The sequence below is a fragment of the Chinchilla lanigera genome, unplaced genomic scaffold, assembly GCF_000276665.1.
Source record: "Chinchilla lanigera isolate Chin_1 unplaced genomic scaffold, ChiLan1.0 scaffold00065, whole genome shotgun sequence".
NCBI lineage: Eukaryota > Metazoa > Chordata > Mammalia > Rodentia > Chinchillidae > Chinchilla > Chinchilla lanigera.
This window is the reverse complement of record NW_004955466.1, coordinates 4,383,788-4,401,442: the sequence shown is the minus strand read 5'-3', so window position 1 is coordinate 4,401,442 and position 17,655 is coordinate 4,383,788. Positions and strand designations below refer to the sequence as shown.

Below are 17,655 nucleotides of genomic sequence, written 5' to 3'. Positions count from 1 at the left end.
AAAATGTTTTAGCACATTTTATTTTTAAGTTATTCTGTTTTAGAAAGCAATCTTTTTGTTTATCATAGGTGAATTTTTAATACCATATATCTTAATAGCTTCAAATTAAGATATATTACAGTGTCAGCAGTGTAGTGTAATAGCAGTGTTCAGTGTTCATATGTTGTCAGAAAAAAGTATTCATTCAAATATTACCACTTGTTGTTGACTTACTAAATTAAATCCACCTTGTAGCACATCATAGTAGATTCATTTTTAATTTTTTTTAATCATCTGACTATATATGTTATTTTTACATAAGATGAAAAGTGGACCTCACATGATGAGGTCTTTTACCGGAAATGTTAAATAGACTTTAATTATTCTTCTGTTTTATTAAATAGATGAGGACACCTAAGATTAGAGAAACAGCATTTTGAGGAAGAGTTTTGAAGAAAGGACAGGGTGAACCATGAAGTCAACAAAGAGAGAATTATTGATAGACTAAAAATCGGGTTTTTTTTTTTTTTTTTTGGTTTTTCTCCGGTACCAGGAACCGAACTCACGACCTTGCGCTTGCCAGGCAAATGCTTTTGCTGCTGAGCTAAATCCCCAGCCCCTTAAAAATCGTTATTATGGCAGTAGACATTAAAGTTTCATTTGGATTATTGCTTTTTTATTTGGTTTTCAAATGGTTCTCACTGAGTACAATTTTTTTTATTTTGTATTTTAGCCATTGTAAACCAGTAACATCAAGGTAAATAGGATAAATGGAAAAGAAGTAAGAGTGTTTTTAGGACACTCACTTGAAGAGATTGTGTTCTCTGTGAATAATCATTTTAAAACAATTGAAATTGAGGTTCCGAAGTACAAAAATAATAGCCTTGTGTTCTGATTTTTGAACCCTTTTCTCCAGCTTTTCTGTTTATTGTGGTATAACTGTTTAGTATGTGGTCATGTGCTCCTCAAATTCAGCCTTGTATAAAGGAGCTATCTCTTCTCTCTCACTTTCTCTCCTTCCTTCCCTCCCCTGCCCAGGCAGCTGGGCAATAAGATGTAGGGGGATAGGGTTGAGAATTTATAGGAATGAATTCATTAATACAGAGAACATTATTTCCTTTGATATAATGAATACATGAGCCTGAACTATGTAGTTGAATCCATTTTGTTTTTGGTTGATTACTCAGAGATACAATATTTCAACCTTCATATGAGAGCTCTTGCACAATAAGGTAAGAAGGAAAAGTTGTGATGGCCCTTAGATGACTTTCAGGCTTAGAGCTGACTAATCTGTTAACTGGTGGAGCCGTGAAGGTATGTGGCATGCAGTTTTAAAACTTTTTACTTTTTCCTTGTTAGAGTAAGGCAGATAGGTTGTCCTGTAGCCTCTTGGTCAGTAAACACCAATGTGTTTCCTTTAACTACATTAATCTCAGTATATGCTATTTTACATATTTTAAATAATTTACATTTCTTATTCTTTTTGCAGCACATAGAGTCCATGAGGCACAGAACAGTAGAGCCTCTTGTTCAGTCACCAGAAGGGTCTCTTTGAAAGAATCGTCACAGGACCACCAGAGAGACGAACTCTTCTGAAGCATCATGTGTTGAAACAACTGAAACTTTTCACCTGTGGAGTAACTAGACACAGTTACTATGTTTTCAACCCTCTGAGCTCCAGGAAGCTGGGAGAGCGAGCTGAACATCTGAAGATGCGGCCATGGACTGGCTCCTGGCGTTGGATTATGCTCATTCTTTTTGCGTGGGGGACCTTGCTATTTTATATAGGTGGACACTTGGTTCGAGATAATGACCACCCTGATCACTCTAGTCGAGAACTATCTAAGATTCTGGCAAAGCTTGAACGTTTAAAGCAGCAGAATGAAGACTTGAGGCGAATGGCTGAATCTCTCCGGTAGGTTCTGAAATACTAAGAAAATGATGAAGTATTATACTTGTTTTTAGGTATAAGGCTTCATTTAGCTGTTGCAAAATGATTTGTATAAGCTGATGTCTTTGCAAAAATTTAAATATCTTTAGTAGTTTTAAAACCAATTATACCTCTATATATTCATAATGGCAAATCTTACTTTGCATATGAATCTTTTTGTGTATGTGTGGTTTTCATTTTTTTCCATCAGATTTTATTGGTACATTTTAGACATACATAATGATCATGTTCATCATAGAGAATTTGTACCTGAGTATAACTTTTTTCCCCCCCTCCCCTCCCCTCCAGCTCCCCCTCCCCTCCCCATTTACAAAATCTTTGTTTCCATGTTTTTTTTTTCATTTTTTAAAAACTTTTCCCTTTTTTCCTTTCCCTCTTCCCTCTTTTTTGTTCCCCTCCCTATTTGAACATTTTCTTCCTATTTCACAATACCTGTTGTACATTTTGGTCCTTATTTACACTTGTGGTTTCTCACCCCAGAGAAACAGTGAAGTATTTACACATGTGTGTCTGATTTGTTTCACTTAAGAGTATAGTCTCAAGGTACATCCATTGTTCTAGAAATATCTTGCGTGTATCCTTCTTTATGGCAAAATAGTACTCCATCCATTGTGTGTGTGTGTGCGTGTGTGTGTATATATATATATATATATGTAAAACCCACACATCTTCTTTATCCATTCACTAGAAACTGTACCATTTAATTTATGTACCTACATTTCCTTTATAATTGTATTTAGGATTGTGACAATTTGATGTATTAGACTCAAACTTTGTATGATTTAAATTAGACTCATTAAAATTTTTTTACCATATGAACTATAACAAAACCATAATTTTTAGTAAGCTAAAATTTTTAGTCTAATTATAACTTCTTTGAATGAAGAAACAAATTTATTATTAAATGAAACAGCTAGATCTGGAAAGGAGAGTTATTATCCTTGCTACTTCTAGCCTATAAAAATGGGACACATAACTGTTTGAATGCATAAATTAGACCAACGTCTTCTATTTTCATTGGAAAAGTGAACATAGTATTATAAAAGGTAATATATAACTGTTTTCAAAGTTACTGAGTTTAAAAGTTATCCACATTGAATTCCTAGACATGTGAGGATGATCATGTATTTTGTGCTTGCTATCCCTTAGAATAGGTAGGTGTAGAGGCTAGAAATAAAGATTTAAGAGTCTTTATATTAGAAGTAGTAATTGGTCCTAAAGGGAAGTGGTGGTATGGCAAAAGAGTTAAAAGATTTATTCCTTTTGAGAAGTAATTGCTAAGTGGAAAATGGGAATATCCTGTTGTATAGAGAATCTTAGGCATAGCTGGGGAAGAATAATGGAAGAGAGGCATGTTATGGAAACTGAGGAGCCTTTTGTGAAGGAAGAAGATATTTGGCAGTGTTTTATGTTCTTGAGCTACAGAGAGGAAGGATGCCCGTAGCACTTCCATTCTCCCATTTCCCTACCGCGTTGCCGTTTACTCTTCCTTTAGAACTCAGATCCTTCTCTTTGTCTAGTTCCATAACTTTTAGTTCACCCTTACGTTTTGTTTTCTTATGTCCTTTGGAAATGCTAGGTGTTTAAGTTTTACACAAATAAATGAAACATCATCTATGTCATTCGTTCTATTCAGCAAGGTTCTAAGTGGTTAGCAATTAGAAGTAGATAGATAACTTCTTGAATTTGAGTATCATATTACTGAGGGGTAATCAGAGAGGATCATGGAAAAAGCAGTCTTTCAACTGAGCCTTATATTCATGCTTTATGAGAAGCAAAGATTGATAATTTAGGAGTTAACACCAATAGCTACCATGTATTTACAGTTTATCATATACCAGGTACTGTGCCAAGGACTTTGCATAGATTGTATCCCATAATATCTTTATAAGCTGCTTAAACCCTTTCCATAATGATTTTACAGATGAAGAGTTGCAAGAATGTTTAAGTAATTTAATTTGCCCATGGTCACACTTCTCACAAGTAGTAGACTTTTTGAATTCCAGTTGTTGTGACCCCAAAGCCTGAACACTGATGAATTGTATTGCCACTAAACAGAAAACAGAGAGGCCAGTGATTCAAAAATCTCACATAAAAGTCTCAGATAGGAGACCACCACAATCCAGCTGCTACTTGTTAATTTTGCCATTTGTTTTGTAGTAAAATTTTGTTCTGCATTATGGAGATTTTGCTCCTGAAAGAAGATTTTGCCATTTAACAAATTAGGCTCATAAAATAATACTAATTGCTAACTTTCCATTATATCTTTAATATACTTCCATTTCCTTATTTCTGAAGACAAATACCTTTTTAATATGTGTTGGTTGTTCTATAAATTAATTGTTTAAGCTTTTAAGTCACTTTCTTCATAATTTTATATATTGAAATAAAATACCCAACAGTTATATTTAAATGTAGAGACAATTTCTAAGAGGTGAAGCATAACTCATGCTGTGATATCATATAAACACAACCTAGCTAGAAAACTAAACAAAAGAGCCCAGTTTTACTTATAGACTCTTTGGTTGTTGTCAGTAAAGTGGTCAGTTATAGTAGTCAGTGGAGTAGATATTTTTGCTCATTAGGGTAGAAAACCTCCTTAAGCCCTTTAAAGACTTTACTGGTGGGGCCATTTGTATTTCATCCAAGGGGATTTCATTTTAGAGCCAAGGCATGAATGGAATATCAGTGAAGGTGGTACTAGCATTGGAATTTTTCCCCCATATTATAATGTGGCTAATATTGTATACTCAAAAATTTTTTAAAAGTCTTTTGAGACAGGGTCTTGCTCTGTAGCTCACACTGACCTCGAATAGCCTTTTGGGTGCTGGGATTACAGGCATGTGCCACCCTCCCAGCTCTTGTATTCAATTTCATGTCTTTTTCTGATAAAAAGTGTATTCATACACCAATGTAGAGAATTCATTCAAATGGTTCTTATACTATTAGGTCTTTTCATTGAGATAAGACTAACAGACTGTAGTTGGAAAGTAACCTAGCAGAGTAAAACTATAGGTTTTTAGATATAGGACCATTATTTTAAAAATAGTTACTTAAGCTTCCAGCTAGAACTTGTCGTTTTTTTCTTTTTTAATGGCACGGCAAATTTAGGAAAATAATTTAAAAGTATTGCTTTGAGGGTGGCAAATGAACAAGCACAGTATGTGGGAAGTGCTTGTGTGTGTGTGTGTGTGTGTGTGTGTGTGTGTGCGTGTGTGTAATGTAATATGTATGTGTAGGTATGTGCTTGTCTGATTTATTGATAAGTAGATGTCCGTACAGTAAAGTTCACTGCTTTTATTGTATGGCCAGTGAGTTTTGGCAAATATTCATAGTCATGTAACTGTCACCACAGTCAGGTATAGAAGAATTGTACCTGTACCCAGAATTGTGTTGTATCCCTTTGTAGTTAAATTCTGTCCCCTCCTGATCTTGGTGTCTACCAGTCTGTTTGCTGCTTGTAATTTTTCCTGTTTGAGAATACAAATCATACAGCCTTTTGAGTATGGCATTTTTCATTTAGCATAATATATTTGCTATACATCAATGATATTGTGTGTACTGATGGTCCATTTTTTATTGCTGAGTAGTATTTTTGTTTTTTTTAACATTAAATAGTATTCCATTGTTTACGTGGGTCGCAGTTCTGAGGTCTTTAAAAATCCCTTCATCAACTGAAGGATAATGAGTTGTTTCCATTTTCTAGCATTTATGAACAAACCACTATTAATCTGGCATGGGATAGTCGGGGCATATGTTAAGTGGTTTTTTTTTTGTTTTATTTTGTTTTTGGTACCGGAAATTGAACTCAGGACCTTGGGCTTGCTAGGCAGTGCTGTTATATACTGAGTTATATCCCCGGCAGTGCTGTTATATACTGAGTTATATCCCCGGCCTTAAGTGCGTATTTAACTTCATAAGAAGCTCAAATGTATTCCAGAGCACCCATACCATTTTGAAATTCCTACTAGCAAGGCCATACTTGCTAGTATTTTTTTATTGTCAGTTATTTTTATGTTAGCTTTAAAAGGTAAGTATAGACTATTATTTCATTCAGGTTTTAGTTTGTGTTTTTATAATAATATTGAACATTTTTGTATGTTTACTTACTATTTATATGTTTGTTGATGAAGTGTTTACTCAAATCTGTTGCCTATTTTTAAAAATTGGGTTGTTTACATATAATCCAATTATACATATACATATATATGCATGTAATATATTGTAAAGCAATACAGTGTAATACATAGTGGCTTACAACAGCAACCATTTCTTTGCTCTTATTTTTTCAGTTTGGATCAACCTCAGCTAGGCATTTTTTTCTAGTTACATATAGGGTTCTCATGTGGCTACAGTCCTCTGGTGGCTCTGCTATTCCTAGGCGTCCAAGATCGCTTCTCTCGCCTGTGTGGTGATTAGTTAGAGCCATCCCCTTATTCCCCTCAATGTGTCCTCTCTAGGAGGACAGACTGGGATTCTTACATAGTAATGATCCAAGGAGGCCAGAGCAGGAATTGCAAGGCCTCTTAATGCTGAGCACTAGAAGCAGAACAGTACCAGTTGTGTCATCTTGCGTTGCTCATTTCAAGTAGAAAGGTCAACCCATATTCTAAGATGGAGGAAACAGACTCCCTTTCTTGGTTGGAGGTACTGCAAAGAATTTATAGTTGCGGGAAACCTACTGTTCTCACCTGCTCAAGTAAAGCTGAATAGACTGGGTTAGTGGAAATAATGGTAGTTTCAAATAGACAGAGTTAAGACCTGAATAAGTTATGTTTTCTTGTTTTGTTTTGCTTTTGGCACTGGGAATTGAACCCAGGACCTTGTGCTTGCCAGGCAGGCGCTTGTGCCACTAAGCTGTATCCCTGACCCTAAGACCTGAATAATAAACAATAGGGAATGGTAGTTGGTGTTCATTAGAGGAATGACATTTGACTGAGTTTAAGAGGTTACGAAGAATCTTTAATATTAATGTAGATGTGAGCTGAAGCAGACTTAGCCTAAAATTATCTTTTAGTTTCTGGTACTTTCACTTCCTTTATGTTTAATAGAAAATTACTGACATTTATGTGGAGACTTCCTTGAATCATGAATTTCAAATTAGATGCCTGTCAGAACCTCACAGGTTTCTAAATTCCAAACAATACCCTTGGCACTGTGGGAGGCTGAAGCAGTACGAGTGCAAGTTTGAGCCCAGTCTGGGTGACAGACCATGTGTCAAATGGGGGGTGTGTGTCTAAAGAATGGTTAGCTGAACGTTTTCTTTTAACTTTAATCATTGTCATTCTATTTTTTGGGGGGACATAGCTTAAAAAATTCAATTACGACGTCTTGATCCATGAATAAGTTTTTATTTGTTTGGTCCAGGAAAGTATAAGAGATTTCTTCTGGAATTTAGATGCTAGCTGTAAAAATGTACATTTACAAACTACAAACAACTACCTTTTTTTCTGAGTCATGTGTAATCTTCCCACCTGGGTTACAACCAAAGCATGAATCTTCTGGGGGAAGAATTTTGTCCCAAGCAACACATGTTGAGTAGAAAGGAAAATGAAGTGGTTCTTCAAGGTCAGGTCTTATTTCTGTTTGAGAAATTTGCGTTGAAAGTGTGGATGCCTCTGTTCTAGCTGACTGGTTGGAAGATTTGCTTTAGGCTTTCTTCTTTATCACTGCTCCTCTCTGGCTAAATGTACTTGCATTCCTGGATCCAGTGGCATAGAATGGAGTATGTAGAGCATCTGCTTGTAGTTGAGGCTTTCTATTGTATATATTAGTTTTTTCAACCCTATATCCACTATTAAGAAAATCCTATTTTTCTGTAGAGAAAAGACTTCTTCCCTACCTGAGAACATTTTGGTGGATCTGTTTTAGTCAAGATTTATAACCATCTCAGCCTGATCAGATGCTCTCTCCCTGGAATTTGTGTCAACATTTTTATATATCACTGGATTAAATTTGCAAAAATTTTGTTTTGGATTATTTTCCTATGCTGACATAATACTTCCTATGATTTTTCATGTTATGATGTCTTTCAGGTTTTGATATCAAGGCTATACAGGTCAAATTTATTCTGTAGAAGTACTGTATTTATATAAAGTTGATATTCTGTTTTAAATGCTTTTTAGAATTCTATCAGTGAAGACGTCTGGGTCTGGAGGATTTGTTTTTGTTTTATTTATTTTTTTTGTGGGGAGGTATGGTATGGAGGAAAGAGGACATGTGCGAAGATTTAAAATTCTGTGTTTCATCTTTTTAATAGAAATCACACTGTTCAGCTTCTCTTTTTTAATGTCAATTTTGGCAAGTTCTGTTTTTCAAAATATATATTCATTTTATCAACGTTTTCTAATGTACTAGAATAAAGTTGTTCTTAATACCACTTTAGTTTTCTTTCCGTATGTGTATGTGAATACCTATAGTAATATTTCCCATTCATTCTTTATGGTTATTTGTGTTTTGCCCTTTAGTCTTGTTAGAGTAATTTCACTTACATTTTCAAAGAACCAACCTCTTTTTTCTCTATTGTATGTCTTCTGTTTTAATGATTTTTACTTTCAGTTTGATAATTTCCTTTCTTATACTCTTAGGGATTGATTTATTTTGCTGTTATTTTTAAGGTAATTTTTGCAAACAAGTTTATATCATTAAATTTAAACCTTGCATTTTTTTTGTAATAAAGGTTGACTCTTCCTTATCTGAAATACTTGCAACCAGAAAGCATTTCAGATTTTGGAGTTTTTGAATTTTGTAGTACAGTATTTGCATTGATTTTACCATTTGAGCATCCTTAATTTCAAAACACAAAATCTGAAATGCTCCAACATCTGAAACTTCTTGAGCATGTACATGACTTGAAATTTTTTTTTTAAATTTTGGAGCATTTTGGATTTCAGATTTTAAGATTAGAGATGTTTCACCTGTATATTCTAGAGAGCTTTAACTTTCTAAGCTCAACTTTATTGTATCCTGTAAGTTTTGATATTGTCATCTTTTTATTGTCATTTAATAAAAGAATATTTTCAAATTTCCATTGTGATTTCTTCTTTAACCCATAGATTATTTGGTATTGTGTTACTTAAAATATAAATTGGGGGGGCTGGGGATTTAGCTCAGCGGCAAAGCGCCTGCTTGGCAAGCGTAAGGTCGTGAGTTCGGTTCCTGGTACCGGAGAAAAACCAAAAAAAAAAAAAAAAAAATTAAAATATAAATTGGTTTATTCTGTTCATCTTTGTGTTTTTGATTTCTAGTTTGTTCTTTTACTAGGTAGAATTTTGTATTTTGCAGTATTTCAGTTCTTAGAAACTAATGGTTTAACAAGTGAGTTACAATTGTAGTGTTTAAGAAAAATATGTATTCTGATGTTGGATCCTGTCTTCTGTAGTATGTTATTTAAGGTTGTGTTAATTAATTGCTTAAATGATTCAAGTTTTCTAAATTTATATAGATTTAAAATTTTTTAAATGCTTGTTCTTTTGTTTAATGAGAGGTATGTTACAATCTCGAACCATTGTTGTGGATCCATTTTCCTTTGATTCTGTCATTCTTTGTATATCTTTAAGCTATTTTGTTTAGTGAATGCAGATTCAGGACATTTTTCTTTTCTGTGAATTGATCCTTTAATCATGAAATTTCCTACTTACCTCTAATAATACTTTTTTGTCTATTAAATCTGATTTATTTGATATTAATATCACTATATCACCTTTTCTTTTGGTTAGTGTTTACATGATATATCCATCTTTTATGCTTTATTTTTGTACCAAGAATTGAACTCAGAACCTTGTGCTTACCAGACAGACGCTGTGCCATTGCTATAGCCCCAACCTGATATATCCATCTTTTATATTTTAAGTCTTGTATCCTTACATTTAGACGCAAATTTAAATACTTGAAGTGTTTACTGCAAACGGAAGAGTTGGATCTTACTACTTTTGTTCAGTCTTACATTCTGTTTCTTACTGGATTGTTTTGTCCACTTACGTTCAAAGTAATAGCTAAGTCTAAGTTTACTACCTTGCTCTCTTACCCCTTTTGTCTCATCTCCTCTTTTGTGCTTTTTTTCTTCCTCTTCACTTTTTGGATTAATCAATCTTTTAAAATTATATTTTTAACTTAAAATATAGTTTTAGTTATCCATACTTCAATATTATAAAGTACATATATTTTATTAGAGTCTATGTTAATATTCTTGCATTGTTCTGGAAATGATAAAAATGTTATAGTACTGATATCTTTTACAGCACATCTATGTTATGTGTTTTTCTGTCAGATATTTTAACCCAGTAAGGTTATAGATTTCATCTTTTATTGTTACTAACTTTTTTAAACACTATGCTTTTACAATTGACCACATATTTATCTCTTTTAATGTTCTTCTTCCTGTAGTGCAGGTCTTCCGTATTGAATCATTTCCTTCAGTTAGCAGTGTGGTTTAGTTGTCTTGCCTTACACGGTTTGAGTTTTGCAGTACAGAGGTTTCTGTATGGAAAGTAAATCTTAGGTTTTTTCCTTAAGTCTTTTTAATGTTCATTTTTAAAAGATACTTGAGTATAGAATTTATGTTGGCAAATTTTTAAATAGTGTTTTAAAAAATCGTACCATTTTTCTTTATTCCTTACCTTATCTAGAATTACCTTAATTTTCTTTAAGGAAATACACCCTCCCTTTCTGAGAACATTTTAGAGTATTTTCAAAGTTTAGATTCCTAATCTTCATAATTTCCTTTGAGAAAAGAGCAAATTTCTGAAGTGTTTAAAAAATGTATTTCCTTTTTTTTTTCTTGTCTTGGGTGTTTAGCAATTGGCTATGATATATCTAAATATGGCTTGATGTGTTTTTATTCAGCTTAAAGTTTGTTGAACTTATTAAATCTGGAGTTATACCTTTTTATAAAATGAGTTCTGGAAAATCTTTAGTCATTATCCTAAGTATGTTCCTGTGCCTTTCTTTTCTCCTTTGAAACTACAAATAAATGTAGTATTGGGTATCTTTTTTACATTGTGTCACATGGCTTCATGTGCCTTGTTTTTTTTGTTTGTTTGTTTTTAGGAGTTTTTTTGCTTTTGTTATAGTGACCTCTTTTCCAATTTGTTTAACCTATCTTTTGCTGCATTTTGCTGTGAAATGTACACAGTAATTCTGATTCTAGAATATCCAGTTGATTCTTTCTGATAATTTCTTTGGAAATTCTCCTTCTTGCATCTTTCTTGTCCATGTTTCTTTAAATTTTGCTCTTTTCCTCCCTCCTACATTCTCACCATGTAGTTCAGGACTTGTTGTGTAGCCTAGGCTAACCTTCAACTTTTGATCCTCCCACCCGGGGCTCCTGAGTGTTGGAATTACACGCATGTAACACTGCATCTGACATGTTTCTTTGAATTTCTTTAAAATAGTTATTCTGCAAAATAAAAAAAAAAAAAAAAAAAGGGTTTGGGGTTTATCTCAGTGGCATGGCACCTGCCTGGCAACTGTGAGGTCCTGAGTTTGATTCCTGATACCCCACCACCACCAAAAAAATAGTTATTCTAATACAACTATGATACTTTCTGCTTATTTTGATATCTGGATCGCCTTTTAATTGGCATTTATTGACTTATTAATGTCTCTTTGCGTATCTAATCATTTTTAATTTTATGTGACATGTGGTATATAAAGCACTGTGGAGGCTACAGAGGATTTCTTCTATTAGAGATCTGTGGATGTATTATTTTAATCTAGTTCAGTCAGGGGCTGCATATGGCTGTGTTGTGATTTAGTTAAAAACTAGGGAACTTCTGTATATTTCTGCTTTCTTAGATGTAATTATTGTAGGGTTTCAGCTGAAGACTTGGATTTTTCCTCAGACTTGAAATGTAGGAAATTTAGTTTGGTTTGAGTATTACTTTTTGGTCTCTTGCCACGTCTAACATCAAAACTTGACAAAATATTAAAGAAAACATGGACTTCTTCTGTAAGTTTACTTGGGAAAATGCTAAAGTAAGAGTTAAGGCAACACTTAAATGTTATATCAGTTCTGTTTCTGTGATACATCATTTTAACGTGCCTTTTCATATGCATTAAAAAATGTAATCTCACTAAAACTCAGTATATGAAAATGTAGGCGTTTGTGGAGGATAAAGGGGAAAATCATCTTTGAAAAGTAGCAAACTTAAAATCAATATGGATTTGAAATCTAACAATCAATTTGCCCATAGTCTTACAAGTGTTTCTGTAAAGCTAGGTCTATTGGCATGTAGTGCTATTTGTTAATTGAGCTGCAACTGATAATAATAATATTATAGCATTTTCCCAAAGGTCTTACGTGATATATTTCATTGACTGTTGGGTTACAGTAGGAAATGATGCAAGAAAAAGATGTTAGCTTTTGTTTTTACTCCCCACATCTTGATTATCCTGAAATTAGCAGGAAGACTACAAAACAATAGCCATTAAAAAAAAAAATTTCCCTTCCTTTAAAAAAATATATATATACACACACAAGATAGCTACATAATTGTACTACTAATTTATATTAGTTCATTGAAAGGAACAGTTAGTGCTTATATTGTGTGATCAATTTTTCATGCCTATATCTTATAATCTGAGCAACTACTTTGAAAATAACAATATGCATTGTAATAACCATTGTTAATTTTCTGTCATCTTGTTTTGAAATTGTGTATCTTTCTTTCTTTAAAATTAAAAAATAGTTATTAATATGTGTTACTGTTTATCAGGTCACATTCTAAGCTTTTTATATGTATTAACTCAACCCTGAATAAATACTCAAATTATCTCCATTTTATAAATATCTCCATTTGATAACCGTAGAAGTACAGTTGTTTGCTAAAGTTTTTGTAACTGTGAGTGGCTCAGACCCAGGCACTGAGCATTATAGTCCACAGTCTTAACCATGTTGCCCTGCTGGCTCTAGAAGTAACTGCTATGCTATAAAAATGTGCCATAGCCTCCTACCACCAGTAACCTAAGTAAAATTTATAAAATAACAAAAAACAAAAACCCTTTGCTTGTTGTATATGTGGGTCCAGGCGACTAGACCATATGGTCTAGTAAACACCCTCTTTCCTTTCCTCCCTGTTTACCACTAAACAGACTTAACAAGGGAAATTACTGCGTCAGAGGTAAAGAAGGGTCATTGCATAATAGTAATAAAAATAAAGGCTGTAAGGTTGTAACAATCCTTAACGTGTGCATTTAACAGCAGTGTCATGTGCATGAGGCAAAATACATGCGGCAAGGAGAAATATACAAACCCACTATTATAGCTAGGGACTTCAGTATCCCTCCTACAACACTTGCCCAGAAAATAAGTAACATAAACAGCAAACCAGGCCACTTGACCAGTTGACATATGTAGAATGCTGTATTTCTCAGGAGCAAAATTCACATTTACTATTGAAACATATTTTCTGATACATCCTCTGTGATTTGGATCAGGGTATATCCTAAAAACTCTTTCATATGGTCTTAGCATAAGGAATAAAGAAGTCTTGTATTTGCAGTTGAGATGTTAGAAGCTGGGGTCTAGAAATCTCTCCATATTTATAGGGTCAGCTGGAAATCTCTCCCATAGAGAAAAAATTTCCTCTACCCTCCATGATTTGTAGCCTGAACAAAGGCTACAAAGTTCAATAAAAATAAGCTCTTTTGAAGATAATATCAGATTTTCTCATTAGGAGTAATAATAGGTTTCTTCATTCACATTATTCTCTCATATTGTAATCACCACAAAGAAAAGAAAATTAGAGTAAATTAACTTTCAGTATTTGGAAAATAGTACACTTTAATTTCTGCTGGTAGTAATATTTGTTTTGTTCTGAGGATCTGGCTCAACGTCCCATACAAGCTGGGTAGATGCTCTAGTACTGTGCTGTACTCCCAGCCCCTGATTTTGAAAGACAAATAAAGTCAACTAGACTTCTTTTATATTTCCTGAATTAGACAGGATAGACTTCAGACTATTACTATTATAAACAGGAAGGAATTGCAGAGTTTAGTGAAAGGCATTGAATGAATTCTAGAGTAGAAAAGAGAGTTGATTTTACTAATTCAGTCTTATAATTATTTATTTTAGGTTCCTAGAACTATAGAGAACCAAATGCATCTATTGCTTATAATTTAGCCTATTAAAGATTGTATATATTACTTCTCTATTGCTGTGCAACAAAGAACCACAAACTTAGTAGTATAAAACAATAGAGATTTTTTATTTCACAGTCTCTATGAGTTGAGGAGCCCATGTCCGGTGTGGCTTGTATCTCTGCTTTTGGGGTTCCTCATAAAGTACAGAAGTTGTTGGTCTTGGTTTCATTTCGAAGTTCAAGTCCATTACACAATGGTATGGTGTTTGTGCGTAACCTGTGTGCATCTTCCTCTATACTTTCCGTTGTCTCTAGATTACTTACAGTACCTAACTTGTGTTAACTAGCTTCACATCACTGTGACAAAAACTAACTGAGAAAATCAACTTAGAGGAGGAAGGGTTTACCTTGGTTCATGTTTCAGAGGTTTCAGTGCATGGTTAGCCGTTCTGTTGCTACTGGCCTGAGGTGAGGGTGTTATGATGGATGGGCACGGTGGAGCCAAGCTCCTCGCCTCGCTATTGCTGGGAACAGAGAGGGGTGGAGAGAGCCTGCAGTAGCCAGCTTATTCTTCCTTCTGTTTTTATTCCATCCAAGCCCCCACCCCATTGAGTGGTGCTGTCTGTATTCAGGGTGGGATTCCCGTGTCAGTTTGCTGTCTCACTTGACAGTCACTTTTAAATACCTTCTCAGACATTTCCTAGGCCAGTGGTGGTGAACCATGGCACATGTGCCTCAGTGGGCTGTTGTAGCTCTTTAAAAATTTTACTGGTGCATTTTAGTTATGCATAATGATAACATTCATCATAGGGAACTTGTACCTGTACATGGTATATCTTGACTCCTTTTTTCCCATACCCCTCCCTTCAACCCTGTTTCCTTTCTTATTTACAAAAGCATGTTTTCATTTGTTCTTTCCATTCTTTTTTTTCCCTTCCTTCCTTTTCCCTCTATCCTCTATAGTTCCCCTTCATGTTTGAACATTTTCTTTGGTCCTTATTTACCATTTTGGTTTCTTACACCAAAGAAACAATATGATATTTAAACATGTGTCTGATTATTTCCCTTGAGTATATTCTTAAGGTGCATCCATTTACCTAGAAATGTCTAAAGTTTATCCTTCTTTATGGCTAAGTAGTACTGCATTGTATAAAAACCACATCTTCCTTATCTATTCATTGGTTGATGGGCATTTGGGCTGTTTCCAAGATACAGCTATTACAAACCATGCTGCTATAAACACAGGTGCACATATATCACTGTGGTATGGTGCTTTTAATTCTTTTGGGAAGCTATCCAGAAGGAGAATAGTGGGTCAAATGGGGCCTCTAGCCCTAGTTTTTGAAGAGTGTCCAGACTGATTTCCACAGTGGTTGCACAAGTCTGCATTCCCACCAACAGTGGAAAAATGTTCCTTTGCTCCACAGCCCTACCAGCATTTGTTACTGGTTGGTGTCTTGATAATAGCCATTCTTTGTGGAGTGAGGTGAAATGCAAATTGTTTTAATTTGTATCTCTCAAATGACCAGTGATAATGAATGTTTTTTCATATATTGATTTGCCATTTCTATGGCTTCATCTAAGTTTCTGTTTATTTCAGATGCCCATTTTTGGATTGGATCTTTAAATTGGGGGTGTCTGTTTTATTTTGAGTTCTTTATATATTCTATATTGTTTATATATTCTGAGGTCTTTGTAGAACAGCTGGCAAAAATTTTTTCCCACTGTGGTTTGTCTCTTCACTCTATTGGTGGTTTCTTTCGCTATGCAAACACTTTTTAGTAAGATGTGATCCTAGTTTGTTCTTTGTGATATTTCCAATATGATCAGTGTTTTGTTCATAAAGTCTTTCTTTATGCCTGTGTCTTCAAGAATTCTACCTATTCTCTCTTCCAGCAGATTTAGTTTCTGTTTTAATATTTAAATCTTTGATCCCTTTCAATTATAGTCATGATGATAGGTATGGGTCTAGTTTTACTCTTTGGCATGTGGAAGGCCAGTATTTTTTTTCCCTGTACTATTTATTAAAGAAGCTATTTATCTTCTAGTGAAAGTTTTTGGCCCCTTTGTCAAAGATAAGGTAGTATAGTGTGTTTGGAGTTGTTTCTGCATCTTATATTCTGTTCCATTGATCTTTGGGGTCTTTTTTTTCTTAACTAGTACCATGCTGTTTTTAATCATGGTAGCTTTGTAGTATAACTTCACATTGGGTGTTGTGATGCCCCCTACCTTACTTTTGTTGCCCAGAATTTTTTTTGCTATTCTAGGTCTCTTCTAGTTCCAAATGAATTTTAGGATTGTTTTCTCTAATTCTGTGAAGTATGCCCTTGGTAGTTTGATCAGGATTACATTAAATTTGTGTAACAATTTTGGAAAGTGTGGTCATTTTCACTGTATTGGTTCTGCCTATTCAAGAACAGGAATATCTTTCCATTTTTGGACATGCTCTTTGAACTTCTTTTTCAGAGTACTGTAGTTTTTAAGGTAATGGTCTTTTACTTCCTTCATTAGATTGATTCCTAAGTATATTACTTTTTGGATGCCGCTGTGGAAGGTATTGTTTCCCTAATTTCTCTCAGTTGTGTACAGGAATCCTGTTGATTTTTGAGTGTTGACTCTGTATCCAGCTGTGTTACTGAATTTGGTTATTAAATCTAGAAGTCTTTTGGTGGAGTTTTTGGGGTCTTCTATATAGAATATCATGTCATCTGCAAATAATGCTAATTTAACTTCTTTCTTTCTTATCCTTATGCCTTTTATCTCTTTCTCTTGTCTGATTGCTCTGGCTAATGTTTCCAGAACTCTGTTGAAGAATCCTTGTATTGTTCCTGATTTTAGAGTGAAAGCTTTTAGTTTTTGACCATGTAGTATGATGTTGGCCATTGGTTTGTCATAGATGGTCTTTATCAAATTGAGACAAAGGTCTTTTATTCCAATTTTCTGTAATTTTTTAAAATCATGAATGGGTGTTGGACTTTGTCAAGTATTTTTTCTGTATCTTTTGAGATGATGATGTGGTTTTTGTCCTTGGCTCTGTTAATGTAATGTATTACATTTATTGATTTGTGTGTGTTGAATCATTCCTGTATCTGTAGGATGAATCCCAATTGGTCATGGTGCATAAACTTGATGATTTGCTGCATGCTGTTTTCCAGTATCTTTGAGGATTTTTGCACCTATGTTCATTAAGGAGATTGGCCTATAGTTTTTTTCTTTTTTGGTTGGATCCCTCTCTGCTTTTGGTATCAGATTAATGCTTGCTTTCAGGAATGAATTTGAGAGTATTGCTTCTCTTTGAATTTGATTAAAGAGTCTGAGGAGTAGTGGGATTAGGTTTTATCTGAATTTCTTGTAGAATTCAGTAGTGAATCCATTAGGAGCAGACCTGGGCCTTTCTTTTTTGGTAAGTTTTTAAGTATATCTTTGATTTCATTGACTGATACTGGGTTTTTTAGAATTTTTATATCTTCTTGATTCAGCTTTAGTAATTCACACTTGTCTAGGAATCTGTCCATGTCTTCTGTGTTTTCCATCTTACTGAAATACAGGTTCTCAAAGTAGGCCTTTACCATCTTCTGGAGTTTTGCAGGATCTGTTGTGATGTCACTCTTCATTCTTAATTGCATAGATTTGAGTCTTTCCTTT

General features: G+C 34.2%; 1 protein-coding gene across 1 annotated transcript in view; it reads left to right on the top strand.

Moving 5' to 3' along the window:
• Positions 1-17,655, top strand: part of Fut8 (fucosyltransferase 8 (alpha (1,6) fucosyltransferase)) — a gene marked incomplete at its 5' end in the record, with an annotated part of 233,529 nt that overhangs the window by 80,500 nt on the left and 135,374 nt on the right. Inside the window, 1 exon segment of the mRNA XM_013521985.1 lies at positions 1,469-1,894. Coding sequence (XP_013377439.1) covers positions 1,692-1,894 — 203 coding nt within the window.